This window comes from Aedes aegypti, chromosome 3 (genome assembly GCF_002204515.2).
Source record: "Aedes aegypti strain LVP_AGWG chromosome 3, AaegL5.0 Primary Assembly, whole genome shotgun sequence".
NCBI lineage: Eukaryota > Metazoa > Arthropoda > Insecta > Diptera > Culicidae > Aedes > Aedes aegypti.
In genome coordinates, this window is record NC_035109.1 from 151701967 (window position 1) to 151718634 (window position 16668).

Sequence of the window (16668 nt, forward strand, 5' to 3'; positions counted from 1 at the left end):
GTAAAACTTTCCGAGGGGTGATTCAAACGCGATTTACATACTAAATTCAAACTTATTTTTAAAATAGTTCCAGAGCACGGACAATTATGAAACTTTGGATTCTGGCTCAGTTTTTAACGTAGAATCAGAATATGTGAAAAACAGGATACAAGCCAATTGCACTGCAACTCAGGCACGTAAAAAACGTTCTTCACCACCGACGGTTGCCAGTTTCCATCTACCACCATATCGACACGGATTGATTCTGCCACGATGGTCTGGCCACAGAAATGGACACTTTTCGCTTGAGTGGATGCATTTCCTAGAAGAGCAACTTATCTCGCACCATGTGGTCTGTCGCACCCGAATCCAAAAACCATTCAATACGCTTGCTCGACATCGCACTAGGCGCCGAAACATCACCGTTGCCCGTGGTTGCAATGAATGAAATTTCACTCTCACACGTTTTAATTCTGACACGAACTGGAGTTTTCCCGCTAACGACAAGAAGGATATCGTCAGCGTATTCAAATACATATATGCGACTGGGAAGGTAGCTAAACACTCCGTTCATTGCCACCAGAAATAAGGTGACTGCTATCACGGAACCCTGTGGAACGCCGGTCTCTTCCCGATATGAGTCGGATAGGAAGTCACCAACAAGGACTCGGAAGGAACGCTGTTTGAAAAAAAATCTGCACGAAACGCATGATGTGCCCCGATAGATTCCATTGAACTAGTTGACGGAGAACTAATGGACCACATGTCCGGTTGAACGCCTTCGATAGATCTAGGGAAACGATCTCGGTATGCAAGCCACTGGAGTAAGCCGTATGTAGGACATCACCGAGTTGGCAAAGATAGGTTGAAGTCCCGTACCCTGCCCTAAAGGCATGTTGTCTATGGTCCAATTTGGATGGGCCACGATCCAAATTCCGGCCAGTTGCACTCACTTGCTGTAGGGGTGATCGGGGCAATATGGGCCGCCTAAGGAAAACGTCATGGAATGCATAGAAAAACAGCAAAAAATATGGTTTAGATGCAAGTGACTTATACTATAAAATGTTATCTTCCATGTTACGTCGATAATTAATGTTAACATCAACTTGCAAATTATTTCAGGAACTTTTTGGAAAACCATGTTTTTCTACGTGGTCACCAACCATATGGGGCATTATGAGCCACCCTACGGGGCAGTATGAGCCACCTCATTCAATCGAATGATTTTTATTTAAAACAGTATAGAGAAGAGTTAGTGGTGAAGAGTACATTATTGGAAAGGAAATTGTGTTAGCTTTGCTTGAAATTATTGATTCTAGCGGCTTATTTTTTAAAGATACATAATACATAGTAAACAGACCATGTTATACTAGTACTAAATTGCGATACTTGGTTCATCGTATTTTGTAGCAAAGTGTTCCACTTGTAATGGTGCATAAAGATGACTATGCAGTAAAAAAAATAATCTGGTATATTCAGGCAATGCATTTTTATGTTCAAAACATGGTTTGTTTTGCTTAAATCTAGGTGGCTCATTTTGCCCCGCCTCTTCATCTTGAAAATAATATATTATTTTTCAATAATTTTGTTTACGAACAAATCTAATTTCGCTCACGAACTGTTCATTATGATCAGAAGTTTCAATGGATTGGTAAAATTTACCAGAATTATAAATATAATTGTCTAATAGGCTTAATTAAAAACTGCCAAAATTATAAGCTTTTCATGACGAAGGACAAATTTGTACATTTTTGTAAATATATTGAGTGTAAAAAAGAATATTCTTACGGTTTTTATTGTGGTGGCTATTTGAGGCATCCTTTAGCAGATCATAATGACACTAGACATTAAAACACTGTTTTTGAGGTCAAAACCGGGGTGGCTCATATTGCCCCGTATGTTCATATTGCCCCCATTGCCCCTATGTCAAAGGTGATGGAGCGGATGGTTCAAAAAAGATTGATCGGGGTTTTAACTTATTTTACAAAATTTATGATTATCGTTTCCGTATTTTTCAACAAAAATCTGTGAATGATAACATAACAATTCTTTGACATATATTTAAATTCAGGAATAATGAATAAATAAATTCAATAAATTGAAACTGTCCATTGATTGAAGTAAATACACATTTTTTAACCATATGTTGTTGCTGTTCATTGAATGAAGAATTTAGAGTGCACTGAGCCAATTAATCCGATTATATTTATCTGAAAAATTATATACACGCATCAGAATTTATATTTGATAGGTTTCATTAACACCCAATTAAGACTATATGAAGGTCCAATGAGGTTCAAATAATAACCATATGGAAATCGTTGGAATTTCACATATAACTTATCAGATACATGGTATACGATTTTCTATTGTGAAAAAAATCTGTGTTTATATTTAGTGACACGATGGCGGCCCACGGTGTGCTGAAACACACATATTATCGAACTTGCATGAACCTCCGATCTTTTTTCACTAAAAGTTAGCTTTAATAGTCAATATAAGCTTGCGGCATATTAAAAAATCTTTCACCGGCAAAAATTTGAATAAAGTCGATTTTTGTATGTTTGGCCCTTCCCCATACATGGGTTCATAGGAGAATATTATATTTACACTAATATGATGACTTTTACCGGTTTAAAGACCAATTTGACATATCTTTAACATGAATGAATTCTTAGATGTTTCGAATTAAGCATCACTTCCTACATACACTCACACAATATGACCTGCCCATGGTGGTATGCCGTATTTTATATAATGGAAATTTAACTTTTCACTTCAGAAAAGCTCATACGAACGCTTTGTATAATTCTTTCTGAATCAAATCAGTACTATTTTACGTATGCGGCAAAGTGTTCTAATCAGAATAGGAATTCCCAGAAATGGATACACATGGCAGTATAGGCTGTATTCTTGTGCTTATATGCGCAAAAGTCTTGAAAGTGGGTTCACTATAACATGATTATCAGTAAATGGCTTATATACTTAGCCTAAATGTGATTTAATCTCATCGTGATACAAGTTTTGTGCAGTCACTAATCTACTCATAAGCAAAGCGCACATTATATTTGGGGTTTGAAGTGCCTGATTTTGATTAAAAGGGCTGGATTACTTCGGATCGACATTATGTCATCACTCCAATTATTTCTCATAAGATGAATAATAAATGTGGCGAAGATAATAAATCGGTCCGACGTAATCCCGCACTTTTATTCACGACTTCGCACTTATGGAGGGCACATTTTGTGAAATAGACACAACAATTTCAATAACCAACATGGACACATAAATTTAAGTATCGTAAAACGCGGTATCTTTGATAATGCGGGTAACTCTGATAGTGCGGGATCCGCAACGTATCAAACGAAATAACAAAAATTATGTTATTAAGTTAAGCAAAACGAATGCGAAAGTAAGGAGTGTGAAACTTCATCTCGGAGCTGTTTTCGTGCCAATCGAAAGTATTTGAAGCTTTATAATCGAATATTAAAAAATGATGAGATTTTAGCACTTTCAAAACGCTTACAATCTGTTTTACTATCACTGTTTCATTAAATTATAATGAGTTCGACACGTATGCTTGATGGCATAGCTATAGTAGAACATGAATCCGGTAACCTGATAGCGGAATACAGTTTTACAATTTGGAATCATTTTTGTAATCAAAGTCACAAATTCCCATATAACGTTTAAAGCCTAGAGGAATGCAACGCCTCATGTACTTTACGGGAATCATTCGAATTAGATTCATTCATGTTCAAAAAACGATTGATTTATGGTGCATTCAATGACGAAACATGATTATGGACAGATATCTATTCAGAGATATAATTTTATACCCATTATTATCAACTTATAATGATGTTTGTCATGTTTGTTTTGACTGAAAACACTTTTAAAGGTGTGTTTTGTTCAATAAATTCTGTATTTTACTTGATAAAATCTTTTCCTGTTTCTCTTTTAACATTCTCTAATCCAATCCAAGCTGTGATGATTTCAAACAATAGTTTGTTGTGGATTTTCATATGCTTATCTACTCATTATCAATGTTACCCCATTACCAAAAACAGACTTTCGATTGTATGAAAAAATCTAGTTCTATTCAGATCGAACCGTTATGCAATCTTTCATGTACAATCGATAACTAACGTACCAGTATTTGTTATAAATAAAAAATAAAATATTTAGATTTTCTTTCAAAAAGCTATCAAAGTTACCCCGTTTTATGGAAAGTATTTAGTTTTAACTATGTGAATGTAACTAAGAATACGTTAATAATTACGTAAAATCTTCCTCCATCTTTCAATCAAAACAAATGTGAATAACAAGACCAGCTAGAGTGAAAATACCATACAAAATCAAAACAGTACATTGCCCTAAATAGTTGTATGGCTGTTTATTTTAATGGTTTTATGTAATTATATAATTGTACGCTATCTTAAAAAAGCTTCAAGTTGTTATTGAACAAACTCCAATGATTTCAATTATTCAGTAGAATTGGAAACATTGATGGAAGTTTGATAAGTTGTAGTATGTTTACCTTAATACATTTATGTAAAAATGCGATGTCGTTAATAAACGGCATACCACCATAGGCTGGTCACATTGTGTGATTGTAGGTAGAAATCATGCTCAATTTGAAACGTCTTGTAATCAATTCGTGTTCAAGGTACATCAAATAAGTCTTTGAGCTATTGCAATGCATCAAGATTAGTGTAACTCTAATATTCTCCTATGAACTCATTTATGGGAGAAGGGTAAAAATACAAAAATCGACTTTTTTCAATTTTTTGCCGATGAAAGATTTTTTAATATTTCGCAAACTTTTTTTAACTATTAAGGCTAACTTTTAGTGAAAAAAGATCGGAGGTTCATGTAAGTTCGATAATATGTGTGTTCCAGCACACCGTGCGGCCACTGCATTCATTTCGCTAGCAGATAAAGGATTTACGACGAATTCTTGCAAGTTTTCAAAGGTAAGCGGGTAAATATCAGTTTTTCAATAATTATATAGTTTTATGTACATATTTTAGAATGTGGAACCATTATTTACTTCTCGTTGAAGAATTTAGCTTCTAATTCCATACAACTGAGAACTTGATGAAGTTCTGCTCGACGATATCTATAGATATAGGTGAGTTATTTTATTCGGCAGTTAGTTTTGAGCTTAAATTATGTTAACATGGATTTATTGTTTTAGATTTATATACCGACCATGCTGCAACAAAAATCCCTTTTGTTCAAGTTCCAGTAGTTATTGTGAGATGGCTTTGCAGGTAGTGGATCCAATGTACCCGAATGATAAAAAAAATTGAAGTACTTGGCCCTTCTCAAACCATGTCAACGAATAAATCTTTTTCGGTTATTCTAATATTATCTTAAATAAATAATTTTAAAATGTAGTACTTGAACGTATTTTTACTTTAGAAAATTTATTTCAAATAATCTTGTAGTAAATGCCATTTGAAAACCTCTGGATTCCATATCCATCGTCTTTATACTTGAAAGGTATGTGATTTTCATAATGAACTCTATCTATACGATTTGTAAATAAGAGTTATGTGAAAAGCATTATGGAAAAAAGCTATATGTTTTTGGTAATGACTTGAACATGATTACTTCTCAGAGTGTGGAAATCTTAAGCTTTGGAGCTAAAAAAATCATTGAATTTTTGAGCCATAAAGTATCGTTTTTACTACCGCCCAACATACATGTGTAAAATAGCGAAATTGAACAGCTGAGAAGCAGGCTTTGTCCCAACGTGGGCGTAATGCCAATGATTTTTTTACCATCTCAACGCTCATCATGTAGAGTTATGAGTCATCCGTTGAAAAAACAATCAGATTTTTTCTTTCTTATCTTACCTCAGCTGTTCAATTGACAGTTCTAGATCAAATAAATCAAAGAATGAATGCTATTCCTGGATTCGAAGATAATGCAAAGAATTATTCTGGTATCGAATTAAGCGTTATAAAAGAAAATTCCTACTTAATAACCTTTTATTTAGTAACCTACAGGCTCGGTTCCAAAAGGGACGTAACGCCCTGAAAAAGTAAAAAAAGAGTAAGCGTAACGGTAGCATTGAAATTAATTTTAATGCTACCGTTACGCTTACTCTTCTTTTTTATTTTTGTTTGCAGTCTGTTCGGCATTTTGAACTTTTACCGAGATTTTCGCCGAGATCTCAGCTGTTGGATTCTCGGTAATATGTTTTGCTGGCCTCGGCGAAATAAATAAGATGTACACACACTCGGAGGAAACACGTGGAATGCTTTACCGGCCTCATTACACTGAAAAAAATCTACACGTCAAGGTCGTGTAGGTCACACTTGACTCGAGTGTGGTAGCCATATGGATTTCGTCATTGACTTCACGATATAATTACATGTGTATAAACATTAAGTTGTCATGTGAAGCAAACATGAGAATACTTGTAACTTTTTCGCAAACTTCACGTCATTTTGACCATTTAATTCAATTGCAAAGTATATGTAAGGTTTAGTTTTTCGATAGTTGTGGCCCCCAAAACCACTCTTATTTGCGCCACTGATTCATTGGATGCGGTTCATCTCGAGTTCGTCGAAAATCATTGGAGCTCTGGAGCTACCATGGGAAAGAGAGACTGAAAGAAATTCTGACGACAATTTTCGAGGAATATTTGATTAAATCTTTGAAGATGTCCTGAACGAAAGTCTTGGAATAAATCCTACAAAAGTGATGGAATAATAACATTTTTAATCTTTTGCGGACTTGGGACTTTCATGAGAAATTTCTGATAGGATCTCTGTAGGAATTCCTGGTGGTCTCTTGAACGAAATTCTTAGAGGAATTTTCTAGGAAGGTCATAAAGGATTCATTAAATAAACTTCAAAAAGGAATAATTTAAGGAACATTACACTCTCCATTTGATTTTCACGGCCAGTCACTTCACTCGAGTCGAGAATAATTGTCACCTCGCTATACGAGATCGACAATTTTCACCTCACGCCACTCGTAGAATAAGCCGAAATGATTGTGTTTAGTGGGTGATTGATTTATAAGGAAATCTTTCTTTTTCCCTCTGGTGTACTAATCGATTATCTTCAATTTGCACAACTTTGGATGGAACTTCCCTATGGATTCAATATGAGAAAAAGCTCAAAATTCATTCAATACGCTCTCAAGATGTTGATCCATAACTGTGCCGTGGCATGCTGTCATCATTAAATGCAGTTATAAAGCTATAGTCTTTTATGGCATGTAAACGTTTATTAAATTAAATGCATACATTCTTTCGAATGGTATATTGTGAAACATTGAGCAGAACATAATACAAGCTGCTCCGTCTCTAGCTGAACAGCGTGTGGAATGTCAATCATGGATTTATAAAACTAGGCTGGTTGTACATTTAGACCATATCTTCGTTTTGAAAACGTTAACTGCTCACTGTTCCTCGTATCAATACGTATTATCTTCGTTGCGTAACTTCCTAGAAGAGATTCCTTTTACCATCGATTATTTATTGTCCTCGGTAGTTTCGTTTCGATCAGTTTGGGCGTTTGTTGTTCAGGATTTGTAAGGGTGCGTAGAAATTCTAAGACTAACCTGTATTCTGGAATCACTTTGTGCAATTAGGTACGCTCCAATGCGTATCCTATGATTGGCGCTTCATTCCTTCCTAGAGATAGATTCGCCTCAAATCAGTGGGAGACGTTATCATGCTGCATTGCGGGCAAAGTTTCTTAGCGCCAAGCGTGTGCAGCCAACATTCTTCGCAATAGACATGCCAGCAACATATGGAAACCACAGGTTTCTTGAAATCATCCATGCAAATCAAACACTTGGGCCTATTTTTTATAAAGCCTTCGTATTCGCGAATTTTAGACTTCAATGATGCTACAATTTGATCTGCGCTTTCACCATTGGGCTGGTCATTATTTGCAGAGACTGAATGCGTAGAAGTATTTACCCAACTGGGGCCTTCACCGGGATTATCAATCTCCGGACGTTTTACTGTAATTGGTTCATTAGCCATAACCAGCCCGCGAAGGTAGGAATCCTTACAACGCTGTTCCGCCACTGGATACACGACATCCCTTTCGGAATACTGTGGTGGTCCATAGATCTGTGTTTCATCTCCATCAACATTCAACTCGTCATCTGTATCCTCGGCATTCGTCACCCGCACTGCAGTACTAGGAAAAGCTCCGCTCTGATGAACCATTGTGGTGGTACGTATCCTTGTCTGTCCGGCCCACTCGTAAACCTCGTAAGATTCACCTTCCACATCAATACTGGCATCGTCATCGTCAGAGTCGTTGATCCTCCCGTTACTACCGGAACCATTGGTTTCACTCTTCCTCAGACAGGCCTCTACATGTGTCGTGATTTCCTCCGATACTGACTTATTGCAGACGGGGCAGACGTTGTCCTCCGTTTTACGTTTTCTTGTCTTCATCTGGAAATTTAATACGTTATAGGTTTAGGAATTAGGATCCACGGTTCTACAATTATCAGAAAAAAAAATCTCCACCGAATCTAAGCTCTCCAGTCGTTCCCTATGGCTAAGCTGTTTTGAAGTTACGCCCTTTTGAGATTATATGTCTACAAATTCAATGAGACGTGAATTAAAATAAACCTAAATAATTGGATAACAAGATGAAACAAACCTCGATAACTGAGTCTGGGATGTATGACTGAATCAATTAATATGAAGTAAATTAGATCTAAAACCCTTGAATATGAATTAATTGATAGATATGAATCACTTGAATATGAGCTTATCAAAACCGAAACATTTGAAAATGAAGTCAATCGGACCTGAATCACTTGAATATAAAATGAAGCAGTACTGCATTCTTCAAATATGAAGTGTCACATGACATGAATCATTTGGATAGAATAAATTGAACAAGAAGTTAATCGGTCCTGAATTGCTTGTATATGAAGTAAATCTCACTTGAAACACTTGAATATGGAGTGAATTGGACATGAGTCACTTGTATATGGAGCTAATCAAATCTGAAACACTTGATTTTAAAGTGAATGAAACCTGAATGCCTTAAATTTACTTCATAATATCAAACATCAATCACTTGAATATTGACAAATCTGAAACACGTACATAAAGTGATTCAAGTATGAATCACTTTAAAATGAAGTGAATCAGCCCTAACATACTTGAACATGAAATCATACCTGAAAAAGTGAAAAATTCACCTACATTCTAGATGAATCAAACTTGAACCACTTGTATATCAAGTAATTTGTACTTGAAATAGGTGAATATGAAGTGATTAAGACCTGCAGCACTTGAATATAAAGTGAATCAAACCTGAATCTCTTGAATATGGAGCAAATCCGACATGAATCACTTGGATATGTAGCGAATCAAACATAAATCACTGGAAATAAATCCTAAATCTCTTGTATATGAAATCAATCAAACCTGAATCACTTGTACATAAAGTGAATCCAACTTGAACCATTTGACAATAAAGTGAATCAAGCATGAATCACAATTCATTTGAACATTAAGTGAATCAAACCTGAAACAGTCGAATATGAGTGAATCAGATAAGAATCACTTGGATGTGGAACGAGCTGAATCACCTGAATATGAAGTGAATCAATTCTGAATACTTAATAATAAAATGAATCTGACGTGAATCACTTGCGGGTATGAATCTTTCGAATATAAAATGAATCAATCCTGAGTCAGTTGAACATGGAGTGAATTGGACATGATTTATTTTTTGACTCCATATTCAAGTCAAACCTTCTTCTTTCTGGCGTAACGTCCCAAATGGGACAATGCCTGCTTCTCAGCTTAGTGTTCTTACGAGCACTTCCACAGTTATTAACTGAGAACTTTCTTTGCCAACTGACCATTTTTGCATTTGTATATCGTGTGGCAGGTACGATGAGTCGAGAAAATTTCCAACACGAAAAGATCCTCGACCGGTGGGATTCGAACCCACGACCCTCAGCTTGGTCTTGCTGAATAGCTGCGCGTTTACCGCTACGGCTATCTGGGCCCCAACAAGTAAAACCTGCATTAATTGAATTTAAAGAGAATCAAACTTATGAATATAAAGAGAATCAGACATTATTCACTTGGATATGAAGTCAATCAAACTTGAACCACTTATATATGAAGAGATTTTGACTTGAACTGAATAATTTAAATATGATGAATATGAGCCCTGACTGAATCACTCGCACATGGAGTAGGTCATACCAAAATCACTAGAATATGAATCGGATCTGATACACTTGAATATACAATTGATCAGGCCTGAATCACTTTAATTTAATATGATTCCGTTCCTAATCACTTCAACTTCCAAATGCCAAAGGCTTTAAGAACAGCATTCTGGAGATTCTATCTTATCAAATTCATAAGGTTTAGATACAGTCATCCCTCCAGAATCAGAATAAAAGTTGTATTTCATGACTAATTTGGACCGTAGTAAAATCAAGACATGATGGCAAAATTATAATTCAAATTGTTTTCCGAATGCCCTTGACATTCCGAACAACTTTTCCGAAGACTTAGGCTTTCTATCTCATGTGGCTCAAAAGATAGAATTTGTTTCACATATTTAATTAAATATGCGTACTAGCGCCACCTAGCAGCAAAATTGCAAACCAAACTGTTTGTCTTCCGGATGTCCTTGAGCCTCTGAACAACTTTGCTGAAGATCGCTTCTTTGCAAGTCGTAAAGATCTCGAGATATAGCAATGTGAATTTACCTGTTTTGAGGTGATTCTAAACTTTTTGGGGGGTGATTCAATATTCAGCTGAGTGCTGCAATACTTATTTTAGTGAGTCCGTATTTATGACTGGTAGTATATACCCTAATGATCAATCTCAGCGTCTTACTTTTCAAAGTCATCCATAAAGTGGATAATTAAAAGTCAAGTTACCTTAGGCTTTAACATATACTAGTCTCCTACAAGATTCACTTTTCGGTGGCAAACGCAATGCTTCACAATGCCTACTTTCTGCTTGTAAATTTTGCGAAAATGAAACAGGAATTAGATTTTGAATACCATTGCTACTAATCAGGTATTCATTATTATGGCAATGTATAAATCATATAAACCCTTACGTTACTGACAAGGCGTTTTCAAATAGCTGCCATTTCGTCAATTTCCATCCGATTTTTTTAAAACCACCCTCAGTTTACTTTAAAAAGGTTTCAGTCATTTTCCGGGTTGTACTGGGGTCACGATGGTGCCAAATTTGGGAAATGTGATTATTTTTTTTATTTATTGCAGTTACAACACTGAAGTTTTTATGTAAAACATGAGATAATAATCGATTGTTAACATTTCAACATAATTTTCCGTTTTATGTCCAAACATACCGTGCGATGTCTCAATCTTCTTGAATTCGAACGAACATGTCAATAGAGGAAGAACAAACCAAATATCAATAGATTTGGCCACTCCCGAGCACCTGACACAGGTTCCGCCAGGGCCTCTTTGAGGACATTTCCGTTTTTTGTCGGAAACATACCGTGCGATGTCTCAATCTTCATGAATTCGAGGGAACTGATCAATAAACGGAGTATCAGTTCATTATCAACTGATTTGGCCACTCCAGTGCAATACAATTTGAATTGAGGCAAATGAACTGGCTACCGTCAAGCTACCATTCACCGTGCATTTAAAAGAAAAATTGCACTTCAAAAAATTATATAACTTTTTCAAATAATTTGAACCGTACTAGAATACCACTACGTAGCGACCAATCATATAATAATTCAGGGAAAAATCTAAAACCAGTGATGCATAACAAAAAATACTCAGAAATTTAGTTTGAAAATGTTATGTTAAGGTCGCCTCGTACCGTTCTATGTCACCATTTACCGTGTACACTAGTGCACCATTCACCGTGTGTATAGTTTTCGTCATGATTTAATTTTGTATCTAGAAGAAACGTTGTTGATGGAGCAACTATGTTGCTAGTAGTGTGCGCATTCATTTTTAAGAGTATTCAAATCTCCATTTACAATCTCCTTCTTTTCGGCATTACGTCCCCACTGGGACAGAGCCTGCATCTCAGCTTAGTGTTCTTATGAGCACTTCCACAGTTATTAACTGAGAGCTTACTATGTCAATGACCATTTTTGCATGTGTATATCGTGTGGCAGGTACGAAGATACTCTATGCCCTGGGAAGTCGAGAAAATTTCCAACCCGAAAAGATCCTCGACCGGTGGGATTCGAACCCACGACCCTCAGCTTGGTCTTGCTGAATAGCTGCGCGTTTACCGCTACGGCTATATGGGTCCATTTACAATAAAACCCATAAAAAGTTTAAAAATTGGCTAAATAATTATTTTTTCATTAAAATCGTTATAGAAGATTTGACTGTATTGTCCAGACAATTCCATATTCATTCAAAAACTAAATATGAAGTAGTTAAATGACGACATAACAATAAATCTAATATTATCGAATAATTTCATGCCTTTTAAACTAATGCACGGTACTAGGAACCATATATATTGACAAGGATCCATTCACCGTGCATTTGGGTTTCGACTAAAACACAATGAAAAATTCTAATTTGCACAAAATATCATTGCTCATACGATGGAATACATCTTACTAATAGTATCCACAGTGAAAACTTGTTTAAATTTTGTAAAATTTCATACTCTATCGTTAAAATGAAATATGTGATTTTTTGGCGTTTCTACTAAGAGTGTTGGAAAATCTCATTATCAAACAGAATTCACAGGTTTTAGACTACATAAACTAGGTTTTTCAAAATGCTTTTTGACAAAAACTACTTCATTTCATCAGTTTTATCTTATTTTGCTGACAAAAGAATAATTTGTAAAAATTGTATGAAAATTCTGTAGGAATTTGTATATGTGCACGGTGAATGGAGGCCGCACGGTGACTGGTGACTTAACGGTAATTAAGTTTCAAGCTTCAAAAATAAAAAAATAAAAAATGCCTGAAGAATTTGTAAGCAAAACCCTTGCGGATAATGAGCATGAGCTCAAGCATAGATGATCGCTTCGTAGTTGCACTCCGTGTTTGACCAGAACAGTGGAAGTTGAACAGAGATTTAATGAATCCCGGTCAACCAGTTAGTGGTTTTCGATAGCGATCGATACCGATTCGTTTTGAATCGTTGGCGATCGCCATCGTTGGACAAAGATCTATAAAGAAATCGGAAAACTGGTTGGTCAGGATGGGGCTTGGGATTAGCGAACCATTCTTAAAGAGCACGAATAGAGAGTTCAAAGACCGAATACACCTCTGCATCTCGGCAGTTGTCTTGGAAAGGACATTGGGTTAGTGGGAAAATGTGCTGATAATGGTGATGCGGTCCATGATATAATCACGTTTAACCGGACTTCCGATATTACTCGATTAAGCGTTGCATGCCAAACGAGTGTATTTGAGGCCCCATTGCTCGCTTCCACTGGATCAAACGATACAATCCATGGACCAAAAATTCATGACTGGATTACACCACTTTTTCTTCGTACTGCGCGAACCGGACACGTCTGATTCCTATTGCATCGCTCTCCAAGCGACTCAATCGATGGACCGTACACTAATCTGTAGGAAAACCCCTTGCGGATAATAGATGAAATCTCGAATGGGTTTCAAATTAAATAATGATGGCTAGATTATTGTTTATTTTCTGATGAAATGTTTAACAATAACAAGCAAAATTTGTATTCTATTGCACGTGGAATTCCTTCATTCGTGGATACGATTGACGGAATCGACGTTTGGTCGAATTTACTCTTCTTTAAATGGGCAATAGATTGGTCTCTTTTTTATAGGAACTGTTAAAACAATTATTGGCAGTAAATATGCCAAAGGTCAGTAAGCCAAAGGGATATCAATAAATTATAAGACTGCTTTCAAGGTGTATTCATGCTGAGTCCCATAGTTAATTCCTTTTAAGTTTTATTGATTGAGAACCCTGAGTAATTACTAGAATTTTTTATTTATGAAATTGAAAAAATCTTCGAAGTCAACCAACACTTTTTTAGGATTCTTGTTAAATTTCTGATGATGTTCGAAACAAAGTTCTGGTGGATTCCTTGTTAGTTTCCTTCTCAGCTTTTAGCTGAGTTTAAATTAGTTGCACAGTGCATTCCTGGCGTATTCATGAAGATCTGTATGACAGATTTTCAAAAAATCGTGGAAAACATGTTTAGAAAGATGGTGGTGAGCTCAGATTCGATAGTTTTTTTTTCTGATAATAACAATCTGAGGATCACCGTGAGTTCTAATCTTAAACATCGACTTACCTTCAACCTTGCTTGCCGGTTGTTTTTGATCTTTTGATAAGTGCCCCAGCATTCATCTGGATTACTTCCCGGCCCAGGTTCGCCGTTATCCTCCAGAGACCGGTTTCCATTGGCCATACCTGCGCCACTACTTGTTGCTGTCGCTCTACTCGTGCTTGTTCCCGGCCCCACTGAAGCCATATCCGTTCCCATTGGATAGCCACCGGTTGGGCAGTGAAGATTCCTCCGTGGCTTGAGGATTTTATCTAACCGTTCCACTTCCAGGGCAAAGTGCTGGTCGATTTCATTCGTGCGGAGTGTCACCCCGCAGATTGGACAGCAGAGCGGGTCACTTCTCGGTCTACGCTGTCTCGTGAAGCCGTGAGCCCCGGCATCCGCGACTTCTTCCATCGAATGCTGCTGATGGTCCATTATTTGCGATTGTTATTGATGCATTTAGGTTTCACCTTTGTCCAATAAACACTGTGTTTAGTATCCTATTAGGTTTGAAAAGGCAAAATGTTCCAAATTAATTGTAATAAGTAATTTTTGGAAGAGTTTTGAACAACAAAATATATTTGTTTTGAGAAACAGAGAGGGGGCATCCACTTTTGATGAAACATCCCGCTGATCTCTTGTTAGGTCTGTGCCTATCCGATTATTTTGTTCCTACCTTTTTAAAGTATCTTGCATATTTCTTGACATTTCATGATGTTTTTTCTCGTTATGCGTTACAATAATGTAACGCTAATATTCCATTTGGCAAAGATGCCAGATTTTTTATTATCTACACGCAAAAAAATTGTGCGGTATAAACTACCATTTTAGGGGGTTAAGGTGAAACAGTTTGGAATCATCTTCCCAGATTGCACTAAAACTTCAAAGGCACAAATCCCGCGAAGGAAGCATCCAACAACAGTGCCCTTCTTATTTTGGCTTTGTGCACTAGCATAAAGTTTAAAATAAGAAGATCAAGTAAGTTTGCCTACTATTTCTCCAGTTTTGTGCCTTCGAAAACGCGAGTAGGGCCAAAAGTCGGCCATTGTGACGGCCATCTTCGGATTCAGAGATGTTTCACCTTAACTTAAGGTGAAACAGTTTGGAATCAACTTCCAAGATTGCACTGAAACTTCTAAGGCACAAATCTCGCCAAGGATGCATCCAACAACAGTAAACTTTTTATTATGGCTTTGTGCACTAGCAGAAAGCTTAAAATAAGAAGATCAGAAAAGTTTTCCAACTATTTCTCCAGTTTAGTGCCTTTGAAAACGTGAGTAGCAGCACAAGTCGGCCATTGTGACGGCCATCTTTGGATTCCGAGGTGTTTCACCTTAAGCGCTCGCACCGGCAATTTTCAGCAGACCAGAAATGCACTTGATTTTACCATGTCTGTAGTTGGAATCAGATTGTTGTAAATTATTTCTGTCAAATGTACCAGTGATGCGGTACATTGGTCTGAATTTCCATGGTAGTTTTAGGAATGGGCGTAGTCAGCTAAAATAGTTTTTTTTTACCACAGAATGTTTTCTCGTGTATATTTACTTCCGCGTTCAAAAAAAAAAAAAAAAAAAATTAAAATAATAGTGCTTCTTGACAGCATGAAAACACATTTTTTGACGTTAACTACGTCTTACGGCAGTATGTCACTCAGTATGTCAATGGAAAATCTAAAATGTTGCGACCGTCACGAAATTATGCAAGATTTTGAATACTAATAGCTCAGCCATTTATTGGTTAGATTTCCAATATTTTCCCACCAATCGGTCGTAAATTTATACAACATTTTACTCAAATTAAGAAAACTTTTGATTTTTGACGATAGATTGTCGAAAATTGTGAAAATGTCGACCCCTTTCTTACGCAACCAAACACGTTCGAACACGTGGGTTGGGAAGCACACTATAAAAGCAGACCAATTTCTGCTTCTTCACTCATTCTTCTTTTGACGTTAACTACGTCTTACGGCAATATACTGGGTGTCAATTGAAAATCTAAAATGTTGCGACCGTCACGAAATTATGTTAGATTTTGAACTAAAGGAAGACTGAGAGCTTTCTATGCCAATTGGGTCCTAAAATTTTTAATGAAATCTTGTTTTTATTCAATAACATGAAAAAGCATGTTACTGTAACTACTTGAGCAATTTTTCCCGCTCAAATAATGGCTATATCATGTTTAAACATTAATTTAAAAATGTGGTCCATAAATGAACCTTGACACTTTTGATCATGTTTGACGTTCGCTTAGTCGACAAAAACACCACAGGGGTTTTAGTTCGACCACTGGGGTTGTTCCTATCTGACATTTCGTAAGGGACACGGAAAACAAAATACACCCAAAATTTGAGTTTAAGCCAAGGGATGTGACAAAATCTAAAAAAATGTTTTTTTGAGCTTAAACCAACGGAAAACATTAGAAAATTGAGTAAACATGTGTTT

The 16668-nt window shown here is 36.4% G+C and overlaps 1 protein-coding gene across 1 annotated transcript; it reads right to left on the reverse strand.

The window, feature by feature from the left end:
• Positions 1-7207: 7207 nt before the first annotated feature.
• LOC5569650 (E3 ubiquitin-protein ligase RNF220) lies at positions 7208-14828 on the reverse strand. The gene is made up of 2 exons (XM_001652863.2): positions 14252-14828; positions 7208-8416 (listed from the first exon to the last, which is right to left on the reverse strand). Exons 1-2 carry the CDS (start codon positions 14660-14662, stop codon positions 7637-7639), a joined length of 1191 nt encoding a protein of 396 aa, XP_001652913.1. The 5' UTR covers positions 14663-14828; the 3' UTR covers positions 7208-7636.
• Positions 14829-16668: the final 1840 nt, after the last annotated feature.